The sequence below is a fragment of the Sorex araneus genome, chromosome 2 (genome assembly GCF_027595985.1).
Source record: "Sorex araneus isolate mSorAra2 chromosome 2, mSorAra2.pri, whole genome shotgun sequence".
Lineage (NCBI taxonomy): Eukaryota > Metazoa > Chordata > Mammalia > Eulipotyphla > Soricidae > Sorex > Sorex araneus.
The window spans coordinates 211729168-211751735 of record NC_073303.1 but is presented as its reverse complement, the minus strand read 5'-3'; the positions used below and the strand labels follow the sequence as shown (position 1 = coordinate 211751735).

Below are 22568 nucleotides of genomic sequence, written 5' to 3'. Positions count from 1 at the left end.
GAAAAAAAAAACAAAAAACTCTGCTAGACCTGAAAGAGCATTTATTGTGCTATGTTGCTATTGGAAAATTCAATTTTCTGATGGATGCTGGTTGATCATTTTGAATCTAGATATTTATCCACGCCCCCCTCCTTTTTTTTTCTCCCCCTCTCCTATGGCTAGTTCCCCTGAGACCTCCTGAAATCAGCTTGACAAGTCGAAGCCCCACGGACATTCTCATCTCGTGGCTGCCCATCCCCGCCAAGTACCGGCGGGGCCGGGTGGTGCTGTACCGCCTGTGCTTCCGGCTGAGCTCGGAGAGCTCGGTGCACGCGCTGGAGCTCCCGGGCACCACGCACGAGTACCTGCTGGAGGGGCTGAGGCCCGACAGCGTCTACCTGGTGCGCATCTCGGCCGCCACGCGCGTGGGGCTGGGGGAGTCCTCCGTGTGGACCTCCCACCGGACGCCCAGAGCCACGAGTGTGACAGGTACGGTTCCGGGTCCCGCCGAGCAAGGGTGTCACTTGCACGCTGACTTTGTCCTGCTGGGAATTCGTTTTATGAATAAATCAGATGCGTGAGATTTCGGTGGATCGGAGGCATCCCTGAAAAATAAAAAAGTTTGGGGTTGGGGAGATAGGCCTGCAGGGAGGGGTGTTTGGCTGGCACAGAGCTGGCCTGGGTTCAATCCCCGACGTGACATATGGTCCTCTGAGCTCCACCAGGGGAGACCCCAGAGCCCAGAACCAGCAGTAAGCCCGGACTACTGACGGCCTGTCCTTCTCCCCAGAGAACTCGGTGTGGCATTGCGGATTTCGCTGTTTGCTTATCGAACACGTAGGGGCTGATGGATCTAATTCAAACGAACTTCAGCCGAAAGTCGTGCTTAGAGCAAAGACCATATTGATAGTCAGTGTTGCTGTGTATTTGGGAAAAAATCATCTTTAATAAAAAGGCTATAAACTAGGAGGTTCCAGACTTTTTTTTTTTTTTCCATTTTTGGGCCAGTGCACGTGGGCTGGTCCTGGCAGGGCCTGGGGAGACGGTGTAGTGCCAGGGATTGGACCCGGGATGGGCATGTGGGGAGGGCTCCTTCTGAACCGCCTCTTTAGGCTGATGCGGAATCCAGCAGGGCAGCCTGTGCTCTTGCCATGGTTGATTGGTGGATGTTCCTGTCGCAGAGGAATGTTGAATTATCAGAACGAGAAAGTACTTACCGCTCCTTTGAGAAGACAGAAATACTGTAGACGGTTTTGTTCTCGTACATGCCTGTCTATTTAAGGCTGTGTTGTTTCATATCTCAACATGCGAGGATTCAGCGTCCTCCCAGGGCTTTGCAAGTGAGCGGCAGGTGCAGTTGTTAGAATGCACATCTCCCAGCTGATTTGTGGAAGACCGTTCTTTGTCCCCGTGTGAAGTTCAGGGGTCTCACACTTGCCTTTCTGGTGAATCTTTCTAGCCCCTAAGTCTCCCGAGTTACACCTGGAGCCTCTCAACTGCACCACCATTTCCGTGAGGTGGCAGCCGGATGCGGAAGACGCAGCAACCATCCAAGGCTACAAGCTGTACTACAAGGAGGAGGGCCAGCAGGAGAGCGGGCCCGTGCTGCTGGGCCCCGGCGCCCTGCTCCACACGCTCGGGGGCTTGGGTGAGTCAGAGCGGAGCTGTGAGCTGACGCTTCCTCTCTGCCCAGCGTGGGTGTTGCGTGGCAGGGGTTGGTGTTACTGCACGGTGGGAAGAGGTGTCAGGGATCAGTTGGTTCAAGTCAGCGATTGGCTTCTGACGCCCCTGAGTGCGGGGTCTGGTGAAAGCCCCACCTCCCTTGGGGCTCGCTTAGCTTCCTAGCGTTCAGCTTGGGGGGGCGTGAGAGCCTGTGTGTGTGCTGAAGGCGGGACGCAGGATGGGAACGGCAGCAACGGGGTAGGTGATACTCACGGACAGAGTTTTGCTTAGAACTGCCCCAAGAGGGCTCGAAAGGTGTATTATTTTACACGCTTTAAATCACTGTCACTGTCATCCCATTGCTCATCGATTTGTTCGAGCGGGCACCAGTAATGTCTCCATTGTGAGACTTGTTGTTACTGTTTTTGGCATATCGAATACGCCACGGGGAGCTTGCCAGGCTCTGCCGCGCGGGCGGGATACTCTCGGTAACTTGCCCGGCTCTCCGAGAGGGGCGGAGGATCGAACACGGGTCGGCCTCGTGAAAGGCAAACGCCCAACCACTGTGCTATCGCTCCAGCCCCACGCTTTAAATATATATAAATAATGCATAAAACAGTGCTGCTACAGAGGACGCGTCTAACTGTAAATACTAACGTCAACCTCACCAGGAAACAGTCGGGCTCGGGGAAGGCACCTCGCTCGTGTTGGCCATCACCGCCGAAAGCTTATTCAGACCCCACTCCTAGTATCGCTGCAGAGTGAAAGAATTTCATGACGCAAACGGTTGTGAAGTACAACGAAACTCAGGGACGGGGGTCGCCTGCGAGGCGTAGCGGGAGCTCAGTGGTGGGGTGAAGTTGCCCCTGAGTTGTCCATGTATGAGACCCTGGACTTGATCCCATGAGAGAAAGAGATTTTATACTTAAGTAGGGATACACATTTGAGTGATGAAGTCCCGCCAAACAACATGTTCACTGCCACTGTATCACCATCATCCTGTTGATCATCGATTTGCTCGAGCGGGCGCCAGTAACGTCTCCATTCATCCTAGCCCTGAGATTTTAGCAGCCTCTCTTTACCCATCCTTCCCAACGGTGCCGCATTAGAGGCTCTTCAGGGTCAGGGGAATGAGACCCAGCATTGTTACTGGTTTTGGCATATTGACTACGCCACGGAGAACTTGCCACGCTCTGCCGTGTGGGCAGGATGCTCTCGGTAGCTTGCCAGGTTCCCTGAGAGGGAGAATTAGGCTATAAGAGGTCCGTGTAAACACAAAAAGGGCAGCGGTGCTCTATCTCTCTCTCTCTCACCGCCCACGTTCAGTAGTCTCAAGCCGCTTCCCCCACGATGGCGATGGGCAGGCGAAGGAAGGAACGAGGGCCAGGCTGGGAATGAAATAAACTGCAACTGAGCCCGACCAGCCTGGCCCTCATTCCAAACTATATGTTAGTATCACTGTCATCCCGTTGCTCATTGATTTGTTCGAGCGGGCACCAGTAACGTCTCTCATTGAGAGACTTATTGTTCCTGTTTTTGGCATATCCAATACGTCACGGGTAGCTTGCCAGGCTCTGCCGCACGGGCTCGATACTCTTGGTAGCTTGCCAGGCTCTCCGAGAGGGGCAGAGGAATCGAACTCGGGTCGGCCACGTGAAAGGCGAACGCCCAACCGCTGTGCTATCGCTCCAGCCCATGTTACTGAGAGAAATATTTTATATTTAAGTATAGATAGACACACATTTGAGTGACGAAGCCACACTGCTTGTGGCTCCTGAGTGATCTTTGCTGATGTACAGCAACAGCTGTGGGTGTGTCTGTCTCCGTCGGACGTGGGCCCCTCTTCCCTGTCACGCACTGAGGCTCAGGGTGCCTGTGGGCTGCTGCAGCTCCTGGCCTGCAGGGGGCGTGTGGGAGTGACTGTCCCCCTGTTCCCGAGAGGCCAGGCACCGCGGTGGCAGTCCGTCCGTCCGGGCAGTGACAAAGCGCCACCCATCTATCTTCACTGTAGTTTGCCAGATAGCATTTTGCTCGTAATCTCGTTGTGTCTGTTTTTAATCGAATCTGCCGCTGGTTAAATAAGTCTCCCCATTGATCTCTGTCACACGGCTTTCTAACAGCAGGGAGAAGTCACACATGTCCCAGGGCGACTCTCCCCAGGCCCTGGGGAGTGAGGTGATGTCAGCCTGACCTGCTCCCGCAGGAGTCAGCAGCGTCATCTCCAGCCTTCGTGTCTCATGGGCCCCCTCTCCCCGGTGTAGATACTGTCATTTAGCCCGGGACATTGTGCCCCGTGTTAAGTAAGACAGGCTTTAAGATCTTTGTCAATGAAAAAATCATACGTCAAAACTGTGTGTATCAATTTTACCCCTTGTCAAGTAAAATAGGATTTGAAATAATTGATGAAGAATTATACATCACACTCAGGTGGAGAGAGGAAGAGAGAAGGGGAGAGAAAGAGAGAGAGAGAGAGAGAGAGAGAGAGAGAGAGAGAGAGGGAGGGAGAGAGAGAGAGAGGTCAAGCCCACTGTTAAGAAAACACAGGTGGAAGATGAAAAGATCTAGGTTCTTAGAGCACTCCTCTTTAGCATACATTAAAGATTATAAATTGTAAATTGTTTATTAGAATCCAGAAAGAAAAACAAAAGAAAAATGCCTTGCTCCTGAAGAGAGAAGCATTGTGTTAAACTTCAGTAATTTAAAAACAATACTTTAAGATACCCATTTTATTGATTTTTTTTTATATTCTAAAAATTTTCCTCCAATATTTTAAAAAGTGATGGATCGTATACAGTTTCTGCTTGTGTCTGCATGTTGCAAAACTCTTCGCATGTGTCATTTGGGGGTAATTCAGCTTCCAGTCAGTCTGTAATGTAAGCAGACCTAGCACTTGATTTTGTGATGGTCAGTAGATATTTATCTGTTAGAGTTGCTCCACGTCTCCTGAGCATGGGCATTCTCCATCAGTTGTTGTCTGCATGGGGGACAGGACAGTAAGAATCATGGCACTTTTTTTTTTATTTAAAAAAATTATTTATTTATTTATTTATTTATTGCTTTTTGAGTCACACTTGGCGATGCACAGGGGTTCCTCCTGGCTCATGCACTCAGGAATTACTCCTGGTGGTACTCAAGGGACCCTATGGGATGCTGGGAATGGAACCTGGGTCGGCCGCGTGCAAGGCAAACGCCCTCCCTGCTGTGCTATTGCTCCAGCCCCTGTAATTTTTTTTTTTATATTTTGATGAATCGTGAGATTCATTTCCAGACTTACAAACTTGCATGATTGCCTTTCAGTCAAACAGTGTTCGAGTCCCCACCCCTCCACCAGTGCCCACTCTCTGCCCCCAGTGTTCCCACTATCCCTCCCCCCACCCCACCCTTTCCCACCTTCTGCCTCGGAGGCAGGACAGTCCCTCTTACTCTCTCTGTCCTTTGGGGTGTTATGGTTTGAATACAGGTATCAAGCAGCCATCGTGCTTGGTCCGTAGTCTACTTTCCGCATGCATCTCCTATCCCAGACGACCCCTCCAACCATCTTTTGTTTAGTGCTCCTCTCTCTTACCGGGCCTGTGGCAGGTCTTTACCAACCCTTGGCCTTGGCCACGTCGTGGCCGGAAAAGCCACGTCCAGGGGCTGCCAGTTGTGTGGCTCGAAGCCTCTCATCGTGGACCTGCTGCCTTTCCGTCATCGTCTTCCAGACCACGGCTGCCGTCTTCGCCAGCGTGGAGCCGGGGACGGGGTTTGGCCCATGGAGACGGCCCCGAGTTAATAGCCCTCCCCCCTTCCCTGCTCCCCGCCCGCGGTCAGGAGGGCAGCGCGCTCTGAGAGCCGGGCCACTGGCCATCTGTGGCCACTTCCAGCCAGAGCATCTGGCGGCAGCTGCCTGTTTAACGGAGAGTGATGCGGCTCAGGGCAGCGGGTTAAGGAACCCTGTCAGGCCGCGCACAGACGTGCTTCCAGCCAGCCTTCCCGCCGGAGAGGTGTTCTCACCGAGCTAGCTTTGTTAGCCGGGCTTGGGAAAGGAATGTGCATGCCCTTTCCGATTCACTGTCAATTTGAGTCACAAACTGACGTCTCAGAATTTCATTTTCATACTAATCTCTTTCCTGAGACCCTCACACACACACACACACACACACACACACACACACACACACACGCACACGCACACACGTTTGTTTCCATTTCTAAGTAATTACGTTTTCAATTAAAATGTGTTACTAGGGCACATTTTTCTTTGTTTCTGAAATTGATCAATGAATATATGTTTCAATTCATTTACCAACGTTTTAAAAGGTGCTCTACTAATTAAGGCATCCTAACACTAGAAATAAAGATGTTCTGCTTAAGACAGGATTAAAATACGTGGAAATGGCTTTTCTGCTTTCTTCCTGCATTTTTAGTTTGCTGTGTTGAATTGTACTTAATAATGAAGATTGTTGTAGAATCTTTTCCTCTAATCCCTCAAAAGATCAGTTCCCTGAGCTATACAGTGTTTTATTTTTAAAAGTAGCTAGAGTTATTTATATCACTTTTTAGTATTACATAAACACTAGCTGAGTAGTGGAAGTATTTTGACGTGTTTCCTCTAGTTTAAGGATTTTTAACATATGGTGCTGTATTTTAATTGGAAGTAACTTTGAAGATTGGTTAAAAAAGCATTAGGCTTGTGAATTAATATTTATGTTTTGTTCTAAATTGTGGTTTGAGGGTTTTTTCAAGATTTTTTTTGGCATGGTGGTTATTTTTACTTTTATTTTCCATTAGTGCTTTTAATGTTTGGCTCCATTTTTAAATGGCTATTAAGCTTATCACACAACACATGAAGTAAAATTGGCAGCAGAATTATATACTGTGATGATACACTGGGTGAAATCACCTTTTCCTCCATTTTGGTCTATTTCAGAAATTGTCAAATTTGGGATTTCTAATTGTAAAGAGATTGTTTAATCAACTAACCATTAGAAACTGTTCTTAGTTGTTCAGACTTAATAGAATGAGAAGGTAGTTATTTAGGTGGTGCTGTGGTTTCGCCCTTGGGACACTGATATTAGGTCATCTGTAGCTTCTGTTTTACCAAAGGTCCTGTGTTGCCAAATTTTACAGCTTAGCAAGCATAAGATTTAGCGCCAGTAAAAAATCTAAGCTACCGAGAGTATCCCGCCCGCACGGCAGAGCCTGGCAAGCTCCCCGTGGCATATTCGATATGCCAAAAACAGTTAACAAGTCTCACAATGGAGACGTTACTGGTGCCCACTCGAGCAAATCGATGAACAACGGGATGACAGTGCTACAGTGCTACAATGGGAAATAATGTGCCAGGTCGAGACATGGGAGAAAATCATGGAAGAAAGTTAAAACGTACCCAAAAAAGAGTGAAGTGATAACTTCATTGATTTTGGATTTTGTTTGTTGTTTTTGTTTTGGAGCCGTACCTGGTGGTGCTAAGGGTGGGGCTCTAGGTTGGGGGGGGATTGAATTCATCAGCCGAACACGAGGCAAACGCCCTGGCCGTCCTGCTGCTGTTCTGCCCTGCTCCTTGGTCTGCCCTAACCTGGAAGCTTGGGTTGTGTGCTGAGGGGCTGTAAGAGACACGGATACAGTGAAACCAGGCTCGAATACAGTGAAACCAGGCTCGAATACAGTGAAACCAGGCTCGCCTTAAGGGTTCTCTGTACCCAGAGACAATATAAACAAAGTGGAGACATCAGATGTCACCGTGTGAGAAAGTAACGGGGCTGTGTTAGTAGTTAATTGGACTATGAAGAACAGGTTCACCAAGAACACGGTGTGTGTCGGCCAGGGGCGAGCTGTGGAAAACTGGAAATCAATGATACAGTTGTTGAAATTAACAAAGAGCACAAAACCCGGGGTGGCGGATTGCTGGAGAGAGGCAAGGTAAAGCGGTGTTGGCTGAGAGTGAGACTTACCTGGGGCCTGGCGATGTCCGGATGTCCGTGGGACGTAAGAGTCACAGCTGAGGGGTTCATGGAAGTTCAGCACTAAGTGTGCACATCAACAGCTTCAGACTACAGTAAGACACCTCCACATGCCTATTAAAATGAAAATAGGATTTGTGTTTCTTTTCTTTTTTATTTCTTTTTGGGTCACACCTGGCGATGCTCAGGGGTTACTCCTGGCTCATGCACTCAGGAATTACTCCTGGCAGTGCTCAGGGGACCCTGTGGGATGCTGGGAATCGAACCTGGGTCAGCCGCGTGTGAGGCAAATGCCCTACCCACTGTGCTATTGCTCCAGCCCCTGTTTTTCTTTTTAAATAAAATCTGCTAATACTGGATGTGGAGCACCGGGACCTCTTCCCATCACGTCTTATGGTACAGAGTGGCGCACCCACTCCAGCAAAACTTAAAGCTTCATACAAAGTTAGACGATCACTGCTGAATTCCCCAGCAGCCCCGTCCTAGGTGTTCATCTTTGTCACAGTCACTGTTGTCCCATTGTTCATCGATTTGCTCGAGCGGGCACCAGTAACTTCTCCATGGTGAGACTTGTGGTTACTGGTTTTGGCATATCGAATACGCCACGGGCAGCTTGCCAGGCTCTGCTGTGTGGGTCGGATACTCTCAGTAGCTTGCCGGGTTCTTCGAGAGGGACGGAGGAACCGAACCCGGGTCAGCCGCGTGTAAGCCACACGCCCTGCCCACTGTGCTGTAGCTCCCGTCTCATGTTCATCTTAGCAAAGGAAACTTACGTTCACAAAACAGATAGCTCTGTTCACAGCTCCGAGCCCTGGGAATAACAGATCTTGGGAGGGTGAGTGGATACACAAACGCCATGGTGCATTTACACAATTCAGATAGTCCCTGTAAGATAAAACGGTGATCTCTGTTGCTACGTGAAACAGTTTGTGCCTGATTTTCAGTGGAAGTATGCCGAGAAAAGGCTCCAGCCTGCAAAAGTTCTGTGTGATTTCACAGATACGACATTCTCAAAAAAGCAAAACTCTTTGCTTGGATCATTGATTATCCTGGTTAGGAGTATAGATATTCACTGTCTCACTGTCATCCCGTTGTTCATCGATTTTATTGAGCGGGCACCAGTAACGTCTCTATTCCTGCAGCCTCTCCTTACTCGTCTTTCCCAATGATTGAAGTCTCCTTCAGGGTCAGGGGAAGGAGACCTATAGATATTAACTACAAAGAAATATGATTTCTTTATTGGAATTGTTTGCTACACAGATCTATACACATGTGTTAAATAAAACAATACACCCAGGACTGAGGGTTTTAAGGTCAGAGGGCTGAGGTTTGACCGATGGCTCTCTACCCAACCAAGAGAGCTTTCACCTTGGTCAGGCTTCACCTCAGTTTGCTGCGAAATATCTAGAGTGGTCAAGATGAAACTATTATATATGTGTGGAACCCTCAGCTCTGGGCACTGGCCTGTAATAAGGGCTCAAAGTTATCAGTTGTGTGCATGTAGAATTAATGAGAGGCAGGAGCTGGAATGATTCTCATGAGCTCTACATGGTGGCACTTTCACTGACGTGGGGCTCTCAGAAAGCAAGCCAGTCTCGAGAAGTGGGAGATAATGAGTTTAATTTAAACTTTGTTGGATTGTAAGAGTTGTTTGGGGGGCCAGAGGGCTAGGGCAGTGGGTGTGGCATTTGTCTTGCTTGTAGCCGACCTGGGTTTGACTCCCAGTAGCAGGCCATGTCTCCTGAGCCCCACCAGGAGTGACCCCTGAGCACAGAACCAGGAGTAATCCCTGAGAACCACCGGGTGTGGCCCCCAATCCCAGTAAAGTAAATAAATTGTCCTTGAGGGGACAATTTTGTCCTTGTCTATAATGGCTTAATCTATTTTTTTGGCGGGGGGGGGGGGGTCACACCCTGCACAGGGGTTACTCCTGGCTCATGCACTAAGAAATTACTCCTGGCTGTGCTCGGGGGACTACATGGGATGCTGGGAATCGAACCTGGGTCGTCCGCGTGCAAAGCAAATGCCCTACCCGATCCAGCCCCCTATAATGGCTTAAGCTAAACCAGATTTCAGAAGGTCTGAGAAGGCGCAGACTGAGTTTCGGCTGGGAGTTAAGTTTGCACAGTGCTGCTCCCTCGTTCCAAGAGGAGCAGTATTTTTCTGTTTTAGCTGACTAAACCGGCCAAAACTGGCAAATATCTGAGCATAAAAAACCCCCCAATCACCGTCAGCATAATTAGGAGACAAAGAATGATGAAGCATTCCTTGCGAAGTAGAGACACACGCTACAAATCTTACTGGAAGTTTTTCATACTCGAGAAACTTCTATGATTCAGTCTAGTCTTTTTTTTTAGTGTGGACCCACAAACAGTGCGGGTTACTCCCAGCTCGGTGTCCCTGGGTGGCACTTGAGCAGCCCTGCAGTGCTGGGGTCAGACCTGGGACTCCTGTGTATGAAGCATTTGTCCCTCCTGCACTTCCGTGCAGTCTTAAAAAAAAAAATTTACTGAGCCTCTAGGCTCTGAAAGCCTCTCCATGTAGATCACTGTAGCACTGTATCACCATCATCCCATAGCTCATCGATTTGCTCAAGCGGGCACCAGTAACGTCTCCATCATGAAACTTGTGTTACTGTTTTTGGCATATTGAATACGCCACGGGGAGCTTGCCGGGCTCTGCCATGTAGATAAGGTGATATTTTTATTCTGAATTTTGCGCAGTTCTAAACACTTTTCAGTTTCTTTTGCTTGCTACAGAAGATAATTTTCATTAGTAACAAGCAAAGGAACGTGCAAAAAAAAGAACTCAGACCTCTATCTAACAGTATGCACAGAAGTCAGATCAAGATGGATTAAAGACCTAACATCAGACCAGAATTCATGAGGTATATTGAGGAAAAGGTTCCCAAAACCCTTCACAATATTGACACCTAAGGTATCTTCAAAGCTGAAACGCCACTGACCAAGCAAGTGGAAGCAAAGATAAACAAATGGGACTATCTTAAACTAATGGGACTATCTTAAACTAAGAAGCTTCTGCGCATCAAAAGAAACAGTGACCAGGATGCAAAGACAGTCTACAGAATGGGAAAGGAAATTCACCCGATACCCTTCTGCTAAGGGATTAATATCAAGGATTTACAAGGCACTGGTTAAACTCTACAAGAATGAAACATCCAGTCCCATCAGAAAATGGGGCGATAAAATGAACAAAAACATTCTCAAACAAGAAATTCGAATGGCCAAAGGTACATGATCAAATGCTCTTCATCACTAATCATCAGAGAGATGCAGATCAGAACAATGAGATATCAGCTCACACCACAGAGACTGGCACACATCCAAAAGAACAAGAGCAACCAATGTTGGTGCAAATTTAGGGAGAAAGGGATTCTCCTTCATTGTTGGTGGGAATGCCAGCTGGTCCAGCCTTTTTGGAAAACAATATGGACATTTCTCTAAAAACTAGAAATTAAGGTCCCATTTAATCCAGCAGTACCACATCTGGGAATATACCCTGGGGATCCAAAAACACACAGCAGAAACACCATCCGTGCCCCTATGTTCACTGCAGCACTATTCACCATAGCCAGAATCTGGAAATAACCTGAGTGCCCAAGAACAGACGAAAGGATAAAGAAACCATGGCACATCTACACAGTGGAATACTATGCAGCTGTTAGGAAAAATGAAGTCATGAAATCTGCCTATAAATGGATGGACATAGAGAGTATCACGCTGAGTGAAATGAGTCAGAAGGAGAGGGACAGATACAGAATGACTGCATTCATCTGGTATATAATAGAAGACTAACATCCCATGGCCAGGAGAAACAGGGGATAGGAGAAGTGTTCAGTGGTTGGAATTAACCACAAGAGTGTGTGGGGCTGAGGGTAGGTAAGATAGAGAAGAGACAGTATGACAATAGTAGCTGGGAATGATCACACTGGACAAGATCTGAGTGTAAAAAGTAGGTAAGGGATACTCTTGATAACCTTTCAGTATCAATATTGCAAACCACAATGCCACAAAGGGGTGGGGAGGGAGAAGAGAAGGAGGGAGAGAGACAGAGAAAGAGAGAGAGAGAGAGACAGAGACAGAGAGAGAGAGAGGCCTGCCGTAGAGGCAGGCAGGGGGTAGGGGTGGAGGGTGATGGAAGGAAATCTGGGGACACCAATGCTGGGAAATATACACTGGTGGAGGGATGGGAAAATCCAGGACTCGTGTCATTTGAACTATGACAAAACGAAAAAAGAAATAAGCAAAGGAAATAAGAGATAGAGTTGGCAAATTCCAAGCCGAATCTATAGCAAACCACACTAGGTATTTTTGTACTCTTTAATATTCAAACACGTTTTGCTAACTTCTGTTGGTCATCTGTTGTTGAATGCAGTAGCTGTATCATTGTCATTTGTTTTTCTGCCTCTTCAATCCAGAGGATTGCTAAAAGCATTAAAATTAATGTGTCCCTGGAAAAAAAGGAATTCTTTGAACTCTTGTTGCTATGTGAAATGGAATTACTTGCACTCCCGGGGATGTTATACTGGCTATATTTCCCGTGGTAAGAAGATCTCGCTGGATGGGGAGAAGAAAGGAAGCAAAAAATTGCCTCTATGCTCTAAAACAGTTGACATCTTAAAATGTATAATAAAGATCATAGTTCCATAGCAGATCCCCTGGAATAATCAGGAAAAGAATCTTGGCGTTTGTTCCTGGATTTATAACATTAGTCTTGAGTTATTGTCGTCTTTTCCAGATGCTTTGAAACATGGAAGGCTTTGCTTTGTTAAAAAACATCTGTGTGGGTTATTAAATGAAAAGTGTGATTCGTGAGCAAAAGTAAACAAAAAAGGCTACTCTTTCTTTCTTTTTTTTAAGTGTAAAGCAAAGTTAAATGCTCTTTTTTCCCCCCCTTAAAATTGATGTGTTTGCTTAAATGGTTATCCCTTCTGTGGGCTGGAAGCTGTTTTACTGCTTTCGCAGCTGTGTGGCAAGTTTCCTAGCAGACAATGTGGTGAGGAGGGGCCTGGGGCCTCAGCTTCCCCTCTGTAGGGTGACCTGAGAAGTTACTAGAGGCTTCTGGAGAGAGCGCTCTAAGAGCTGCTGCGTTTACCACCTTAATTTCAGCTTCCTGAGACTCCTATGCATATGTTTTGTTTTGTTGCTTTCAAAAAAAAAAATGAGGAAGAAAATAATAAAGAGAAGCTTTTGCCCTCTAACCCCTCGACCTTGGGTGCAGGGTAAAGATTCTCAGTCCTTGAAGCCTCCCTTCTCGGGCCTGAAGGAAATCACTGTGATCACTGTGATCCCGTTGCTCATCGATTTGTTCAAGCGGGCACCAGTAACGTCTCTCATTGAGAGACTTGTTGTTACTGTTTTTGGCATATCCAATACACACGGGGAGCTTGCCAGGCTCTGCCGTGCGGGCTCCACACTCTTGGTAGCTTGCCGGGCTCTCCGAGAGGGGCGGAGGAATTGAACCCGTGTCTGCCTTGTGAAAGGCGAATGCCCTACCGCTGTGCTTTCGCTCCAACCGCTGAAGGAAGAGTCCTAAAATATGTCAGGCCCCGTGGAGACAGAGAAGGAGCCGAACCAGTTCCAGCATTTCAAGGGCCTGAGTTCGAGCTGTTGTGTTGTTCGGGTTGGCCCTGCTGTGTTGTATGTCTCCCGAGTGGTGGAATCTTATCACCGGGGCATGAGGTGTGCTGGTGATGGGCCCCTCTGCCACCCCGCACCCCCTTCTAGAAGCAACCACAACCTGAGTTTCCATTCAGAATACCTAGAGGGGGGGAATCAGTATTGTCCAAAGAAGGTTGTCTTTGAATGATTTGTTAGCTTTAAGGAAGCAAAGCCGTAGTGAATTTTAGGAGGAGCCTTAGTGTAATTTGGGCAAGGGTAGGACCGCCTCTTGTTTTTATATAATATACCCAAGTTCTCCTTCGGACATAAAACATAAAGAGCACATGAGAACAAGTCAGTCCCACGATACGTCTCCAGAAAGCAAATCTTGAATGTGATCCCAAGAGACGTTTCAGATTAAAGTGTTGATAAAATGTTAATAATTTATTTTGTAATGGTCACATCTATTTGATAATTAACAAAGGCCTTTATTTTGTGTCTTTACCTTTGCCTATCTTGCCTTTAAAACACCTCAGTCGTCTCTACAGCACTTTATGTTTACATTTTATTTTTAATTTTATGCTTCCTATGGGTTAATAACCCTAATTTAAATGGTGATAATTTAAAGCAAGGCCCCCTGGATCTCCGGAAATGCCCGATTATTATTATTGATGAGCTCCTGGTTGTTTTATAAGTCAGCTTTCCGTCTGTGATTTCTGAATGAAGGGGAAACTTCATTAAACTCCTTGTGCAGGTTTTACGGTCCTGGCGCATGGTAAAATGTTTGACACGAACTGTAAACAACAGTTTTCCTTGCAGAAGGAAAAGCTCTTGTAAGAAATTAAATCAGGACTGTCCATTAATCATACTACATGTCAGGCCTCAGCCCACTCTGGAAGTTTCTGGTGAATGTAAAGAATCTTCACATGTGTGAGGTCCCGGACGGTCTAAGTAAGTTAAAGGAAAGGGGTTTTTTAAATGTCACCAAAAGCACGTGAAAGAAACCTTAGTACATGGGGGGGGGGGGGGGCGGAATTTGCTGTGCGGCCAGGAATATAACTCACATAGAGCACAGACCTCCCTGAGCACTGGAAAAGAAAGGGGGAAAATGCCGTACACAGCAGTTATCCTTGTGGCTTTTGTTTTGTTTCAGATGTGTTCTTTGTCTTTTGCTTTGGGGCCACACAGCCCGTGCTTCCTGCTGACTCTGCACTCACAGGCCCCTCCTTCGAAGGCGCGGGGGACCCTGTGGGACGCCGGGGGTTGAACCCAGGTTGGGTCAGCCACTCGAAAGGCAAGCGCCCTGTCTGCCGTACTGTTGCTGTGATCCAGATTTTTTTTCTCAGCCAATAAGACTTTATTTGAATTAAATAGCTAGTTTGGAGATTACCCCCAAGGCTTCAACTTCTTTTTTTTTTCCTTTTAAATAAATGCAATAGGAACTGCAAGTGCTATAGACAAAGGAACCCAGGAAGATTACCTAAAGGGGCAAACTCAGGAGCCCACATAAAGAAAAATAATCAAAAATTAAATAACACATTGCTCACCCATAGATAAAGAAATCACAAAGCAATCATAGATTTTTTTTTCTTTTGCGTCACATGGCAATGATGTTTGTTAGATATCAAAACAGATTATCTGTATGCAAGGCAAATGTAAAGAGATCTCTATATGTTTTTAAAATAAACTTAAAATTAAAATTTCCTGATCCAGATTTTTTTGATGAAATGCATTTGCCTGAGTTTCCTGAATGCTTCTGGAGCACGTGTAGAGTGAGATTCTCGTGAGAGGGCCTGAGAGAGCTCACTGGACTGTAGCTTCTGCGTAGAAGGCAGAGACCCAGTTTGACCCCGGCACCTCAGGGCCCTCCAGTAGAGAACTGAAAAACCCAAATTACAGGAGAAAAAGTGCTCAATACTCTGAACCAGAATTTTTTCCTTAAGCAACTAGTTATCTCTTGTTTTATCAATAGAATATTTATCTATAACACATTTCAAATTGAGTATCGGGAACACTGAAATATTTTCTCAGGAAAATCTTTCAGTTGAATTCTGCTCCCGTTGTTTTAAGATGCACCAAAGCAGTCTAGCCCTGTCGTCCCGTTGTTCATCCATTTGCTCGAGCGGGCACCAGTAACGTCTCCATTGTGAGACTTGTTGTTACTGGTTTTGGCATATCGAATACACCATGGGGAGCTTGCCAGGCTCTTGGTGCGGGTGGGATACTCTCCGTAGCTTGCCGGGCTCTCCGAAAGGGATGGAGAATCAAACCTGGGTCAGCCGCCTGCAAGGCAAATGCCCTACCCGCTGTGCTATCCAGCCCAAACATGCTCCATATGTTTTGAAAACTTTTCAAGACACATTTAAAACCCTTCTATTCCCTGATGATCTGCAGTATTTTTTTTTAAGTGCCTGAAACATGAACGGATTGTCTAGAATTGAGTACAGTGTTTTCCGCCAAGTAACGCAGTGATGACCTTTCATTAGAACACCCCCAGGGGAGCCTGGAGTACACTGTGAGCAAGCACACGCCTCTCACGCATGAGGCCACTCTCACACTCTCATACACATTCTTGTGCTTTTCTACACAGACACACACACAGACACACAACTCATACACATGCTTATTACCCATTCACCCATTCAGGGACACACACGCATCCACTCACGTGCACACCGTCTTGTCACCCTCATAGTCCGAAGCACTCGCACACACAGAGACACACACAGATGGCGGGGGAAGTACCAGGCAAGCTCCCCACTTGCTTCCCAGCACCCCACCCCCCACCCCCAGAGGTAACCTCAGAGATCCTGGACCCCGGCACTGACTCTCTGGGTGGGCATCAGGCATTTGGGGAATGTTCCCCACGCCCCCTCCTGAATCCTGCTTCTCCCCCCTCCCCCCACCCACAAGAAAAACACATACAATAGTATCCAAAAACTCCCAGAGAGCTTTCGTCTGCCAACTTGGAAACCCCGTTTGCCTTGATACAGTAAAAGCAGAGTCGAAGTTGTAACATTCTCCCATTTGCAGGCCTTGAAGGCAGCCGGCAGAAAGAGCTCAGAAAGAGCTCAGTCTCGCTTTCCAGCTGTGGGCCGGGAAGCTGATAGACCACTTGAAACCAAACTCAGGGGGACTTTCAGGCAGTCTCCAACATCTGTGCAGCCGGGGGTCTGGTCAGCCGGGATGCTTCTGCACCCCTCTGCGCTGGGTTTGAAGAAGCGAGAGATGGTGTTTCCTTGTTTCCGCTGCAAAGAGTCCAAGTGATACTGCGAACCCACGGCAGGGAACCGGAGAGATGTGTGTCCTGGGAAGAAGTTTACTTGGTGGCTTTAGGGCCAGCTTGGTTGTCATGAAGGGCTCCCTCAGTCAGTCTGGGAAGATACTGTCTGTAAGGCTGTGGTAGGTGCGAGACAGCCGTGCTGCGTGTGTGGGCAGCCGCTATGCAGGTGCAGAGCCCGTATGTAGAAGTCAAGAACTTCGGGTGTTTTTTAGGTAACAGTTGATCCCACATAGAAACAGCGAGTCACTATAGGAATTTATTGTACTTTCTTAGTGAGAACTTTAGGCATCAGTCATCCTAGGAAAACCATCTACCTCCCATTCCAGCGCACTTATAAATTTTTCATTCATTCATCCGTTTATTTCTTTGGTTTTCGGGTCACACCTGGCAAGAATCAGGGGTCACTCCTGGCTCTGCTCTTAGTAATCACTCCTGGTGGACTCAGGGAACCATATGGGGTACTGGGGGTCGAACCTGGGTCAGCCACATGCAAGGCAATCACCTTGCCTGCTGTGCTGTCACTCTGACCCCCTTTAGTACATTTATTTTTCAATTTTTGTAATGATAAAGTGCTATAGCGATAAATTTTTGTAATGAGCCACCAGCCCATCTTATTCATTTCTAAATCGTTGGAGAACCACTTTTTTTTTCCTATTTGGGCCACACCCAGCAATGCTCAGGGGTTCCTCCTGGTTATCACTCAGGAATTACTCCTGGAGGTGCTCAGGGGACCATATGGGATGTCGGGGGTCGAACCCGGGTCGGCCACGTGCAAGGCAAATGCCCTACCCACTATACTATCTCTTCGGCCCCTGGGGAACCACTCTTAACTCCTGCCATTCCCATGGAAACTGGAGTAAATTGGGGAGACTGGAACCCTTCCAGGATCTTTCTTCTTTCTTCCTCCTCCCCCGGGTGGGGAAGTATCAGCCCTTGGCACAGCCCCATGAACTGATGGCGTGATGGGCTCTGAGCAGCAGACGCTCGCTCACCTCACAAACATGAACCGCCCTGGCCTTTAACCCAAGGGAAGGAATGTCGTAGAGAAAGACACATGAGCCAAAACACGGCGGTGGAAGCTTCAACACCACTTTCAGGCTCGATGTCCAGTGCTCGGATGTCAGATTTGTTCATGGCAGTGTTCAAATAGAAAAGCTTCCGCCCCGGAGATTCTCACCCAGATGGTCTCAAGTAGAACATTTGTTAAAGGTGAAGAGTAACTTTGATTTTTTTTTTGCTCATTTGTGTCTTGGAGTCACACCCAGTGACACTCAGGTTCCTCCTGGCTCGGCGTTCAGGATCCACTCCTGGCGGTGTACAGGGGGTCAGAAGGGATGGAGGGATAGAACTGGGTCAGCTCTGTGCCCGCAGACGCTCTACCTGCTGTATAATCCCTCCAGCCCCTGAAGAATAACTTTTAAAACAAGTCCTATATGATGAATTTGGGGGCTGGAGTGATAGCACAGCGGGGAGGGTGTTTGCCTAGCACGCAGCCGACCCGGGTTCAATTCCCAGTACCCCATATGCTCCCCTGAGCACCAACAGGAGCCATTCCTGAGTGCAGAGCCAGGAGTAACCCCTGTGCATCACCGGGTGTGATGAACAAAGCAAAAAAACAAAAGAGACTCAGGTTTGATCCCTGGCACCACATGGACCCCCGAGCACTGCCAGGAGTGACCCCTCTCACAGAGAATCTATAAAAATGAAATCATCTGATCACAAAAGAAGTCAGTTGAGGGGGCTGGAGCAATAACACAGCAGGTACGGTGTTTGCCTTGCATGCGGCTGACCTGGGTTCCATTCCCAGCATTCCATAGGGTCCCCCGAGCACCGCCAGGAGTAATTCCTGAGTGCACAGCCAGAATAACCCCTGTGCATCGCCAGGTGTGACCCAGAAAGAAGAAGAAGAAAAAAAAAGAAGTCACTTGATTGAAATCTTAGTCAGCACAATTACATGCTCCTGGGTGTGATAAAACAATCCCTAGAATGTTTGGGGGAAAGCTTGCAGGTTAGGGAATTTACCGGCGGGATGTGCTTATTTTGTTAGGAAATGGATTCTCAGGTGGTCCGTGGAAAGGGCGGTCTCCGAGTCACCCCCCCTCAGTGCTCAGTCGGAGAGGGGATGTTTCCACTTTGGTCCGGGGCCTCGTTTAACCGGCAGACACTGCCCGGGCCCTGTACAGAGTCAGCGAGCACTGAGTTCCGGGGGACTTGGGGGCGGTGGCCCAGGAGACGGCGTTACCGACCGAGCCAAAGATGTTCCTAATCAGTGCTCCCTTGTCAGAAAGTCAGTCTACAAACCAAAGACTTTGCTCTTGGCCTAAAACAAGCCTTTTGAGATCAGTGTCCAGGCACGTCCGCTTCCGTGCTAATGAGCCTTGCGGGTCCTCAGGTGGGCCCCACTTTATCAGGGTGGCCAGCAGCTGTGGCCTGTGTGAGGGGGCCGGGAAGCACATCACGCCCGACTCGGGTGCGACTTGCACCTTGTCGTGGCGGTGCTCATCCCGGCTCTCTCTGCTTCCGTTTCCCACCCATCCCCCTTAGCATTCTTCCTGCCCCTCCGAGGGCCCCCGCAGACTCGGGCTGGCCCCAGACTTGGGGTCAGAGGCCACGACCCAGGTGTCACCGTGTCGGTCCTGCCGCCTCCCCCCTGAATAATGAGATGGGAGTATTGTCTTGGGAGCACCCGCCCCCGCCCCCGCCGCCCGGCCCCAAAAGGCTCCCACAGAACCTGTGCACACAAAAGACTCCATTAAACATGGACGGAGCAGGGGAGGGGTGGGGGGTCCACCTGCAGAAGCCTCCCCCCTCCTGCCCCCCCTTTCTGTCTGTAACTCCCGTTTCCCCTCTAACTTCCATCATCAGAATTCCCTCCTTGCTGCGCACCGTCTGGTGGTTTCCTACAGTTCCAGAGTGCCTGCCCTCCTATCCTCCTATCCTCCTATCCTCCTATCCTCCTATCCTCCTATCCTCCTATCCTCCTATCCTCCTATCCTCCTATCCTCCTATCCTCCTATCCTCCTATCCTCCTATCCTCCTATCCTCCTATCCTCCTATCCTCCTATCCTCCTATCCTCCTATCCTCCTATCCTCCTATCCTCCTATCCTCCTATCCTCCTATCCTCCTATCCTCCTATCCTCCTATCCTCCTATCCTCCTATCCTCCTATCCTCCTATCGTAGGGGCGGCACCTGGTCGCTGAAACACCTCCGGCTTTTCCAGGCAGTGTTTCCGTGAACAGTTCAGGGTGGCGTGGGTGCCCGGTCTCAGACTGGCCTACATCCCAGTTCTCAGTCCGAGATTTTCTTTCTTTCTTTCTTTCTTTCTTTCTTTCTTTCTTTCTTTCTTTCTTTCTTTCTTTCTTTCTTTCTTTCTTTCTTTCTTTCTTTCTTTTCTTTCCTTTTCTTTCTTTCTTTCTTTCTTTCCTTCTTTCTTCCTTCCTTTCTTTCTTTCCTTCTTTCTTCCTTTCTTTTCTTCCTTCCTTCCTTTCTTTCCTTCTTTCTTCCTTTCTTTTTCTTTCCTTCTTTCTTCCTTCCTTTCTTTCTTCCTTCCTTTCTTTCTTTCTTTCCTTCTTTCTTCCTTTCTTTTCTTTCTTCCTTTCTTTCTTTCCTTCTTTCTTCCTTTCTTTTCTTTCTTCCTTTCTTTCTTTCCTTCTTTCTTCCTCTTCTTTCTTTCTTTCTTTCTTTCTTTCTTTCTTTCTTTCTTTCTTTCTTTCTTTCTTTCTTTCCTTTCTTCCTTTCTTTCTTTCTTTCTTTCTTTCTTTCTTTCTTTCTTTCTTTCTTTCTTTCTTTCTTTCTTTCTTTCTTTCTTTCTTTCTTTCTTTCTTTCTTTCTTTCCTTTTTGGGTCACACCTGGCGATGCACAGGGGTTACTCCTGGCTCTGCACTCAGGAATTACTCCTGGTGGTGCTCATTGGACCATATGGGATGCTGGGAATTGAACCCAGGTCGGCCATGTGCAAAGCAAACGCCCTCCCCGCTGTGCTGTCGCTCCAGCCCCAGTCTGAAATTTTCTTATGGGACTCTCCGACCTCTCCTAGTTCCTAAATAAAAGTTACTTACTATTTTTTTAAAGAGTTGTATATTGCAGTTTTAATTCTTACTTGGGGGGTTTTGAGGCCACACCTGATAGTGCTCAGTGCTCAGGATCACTCCCAGAAGTGCTGGGGGACTAGGTGGTGCCAGGATCAAACTGTTTTCTCCCGTAAGTGAAGCCTGTAACTCAGCCCGGTGAGGTCTTTGCAGTCCTTGTACATAGCCATTGTTTTATACCTTTACGTGAGAAATTGAAAATATAGTTGTTTCATAAAATATTATAAAAACTTCAATGGTTCCGTTGTGAGCATTGCAAAAAAAAAGAAAACTAAAAATATTACCAAATATTATGTCCCCATGTGCACAGAATCATAATACACTATAGCTCAGAGGTTGAAATAGCCCAAATACTCTTAACAGATAAAATATAAGAGATAGATAAGGATAAGTATAAGATCTTCTCCTTTCTATTAAGGATAAGGTCTATTAAGGAAAAGGTCTATAAAACACGGTTATTATGTGTATTGGAACATTTATCCAGACTTAAAGGGCTATGCAGTTTGAATTGCTGTTATATCATGAATGAATATACATGGCCTTTTATTTTGTTTTGTATTGGGGTGCTCAGAACCTACTCCTGATTTTACCCTCCGAGGGGCACTCTTGATGGGTTCGGGGGGCCATATGGGATGCTGGAGATTTGACGCAGGTCAGCCACGGGTAAGGCCAATGCCCTACCTGCTGTACTATTATCTCCCACCCCTACATGGCCAATTTGAAGCTTATTTTCTTAACACATTTTTCACAAGCCATCTCAGCAAGCTCCATCCCTCTCCATTTATTCCAAGTGACTGGACCAGTTGGCTGGACGCTGTCCTCAAATGAAGCTGATTTCTCTATTTTCCTCTTTTGGTGTCTTTCGGTCCCAACCCCTCTACTTCGGGCATTGTGGTTTGCAGGGCAGAGACTAAAGGATTATCAATGTATAACCCTTTACCTCCTTTACCTACTTCCAGTACTCAGTTCTTGAAGTTTAGACATGTCCTCACCTGTTTTGCTGTCTTCCTTCTCAGGCATGAATGATTATAGGGCCTCTGGCTCTTTAAAGTAGGTTTGTGTTTTAAATAGGGGCCAGAGCAATAGTACATTAAGCACTTGCCTTACACATGGCCAATCTGGGTTTGATCCCAGCATCCCTTATGGTCTTCTAATCCCAGCAGACGTGATTCCTGAGCTCAGAGCCAGCAGCAACCCCTGAGCGCCATTGGGTTCGCCCTTGCCCTCCCAAAAAAGATTTATAAGCACAGGATGGGCTGAAGCAATAGTACATTTTGAAATGACTAAGTTATCATGGAGGATATATTAGTTGGTCTTTATAAGGATGGTGTTGAAACAGCCTTTCAAAAGACATTTCAGTTATTTCTAGGGTAAAATAAAACAGATGTGAGCATACAGTTTTGGATATTCCAGACACAAAAATGATTAATTGTTTTTGGTGAAGCAAGATAGTTTTTATCGAAACTTGAGGGGAAAGAAAGAGAGAAGTATGTGTTTGAGAGGGAACACAGGATCCTCCAGAGTGGAAATCAGCAAGCAAAGAAATGTAGAGATGATCTGGGGCTGGAGTAATAGCACAGCAGGGAGGGCGTTTATCTTGCATGACGCTGACCCGGGTTCGATTCCAGCATTCCATATGGTCCCCTGAGCACCGCCAGGAGTAATTCCTGAGTGCAGAGCCAGGAGTAATCCCTGTGCATCGCCGGGTGTGACCCAAAAACCAAAAAAAAAAAAAAAAAAGAAATGTAGAGATGAGCAAGCAAGAGCCACACCCAAAGGAGAACAGGGGCTTGAAGGAAGAGCAAGCCAAAACCGGTTAATTTGGGGAAAAAAAAAATGAAGGATGTGTATCCATAAGCATCCTTTTTTTTAAAAAAAAATAGGGTTGTTGTAAAGCTTAAGATAGTACATATAGAGCAAATACTAGCTTGTTGGCATATTAAAAAATGCATTTTTCTTCAACGGTTCCTTACTGTTTTGTTATTACCAA

At 47.2% G+C, this 22568-nt stretch overlaps 1 protein-coding gene across 1 annotated transcript in view; it reads left to right on the top strand.

Moving 5' to 3' along the window:
• The window catches only part of PRTG (protogenin), a 150454-nt gene that overhangs the window by 66749 nt on the left and 61137 nt on the right, over positions 1–22568 (top strand). The window contains exons 10-11 of the mRNA XM_055124556.1: positions 163–468; positions 1439–1627. Of these exons, the coding sequence (XP_054980531.1) occupies positions 163–468; positions 1439–1627 (495 nt within the window). The remainder of the gene's footprint in view (positions 1–162; positions 469–1438; positions 1628–22568) is intronic.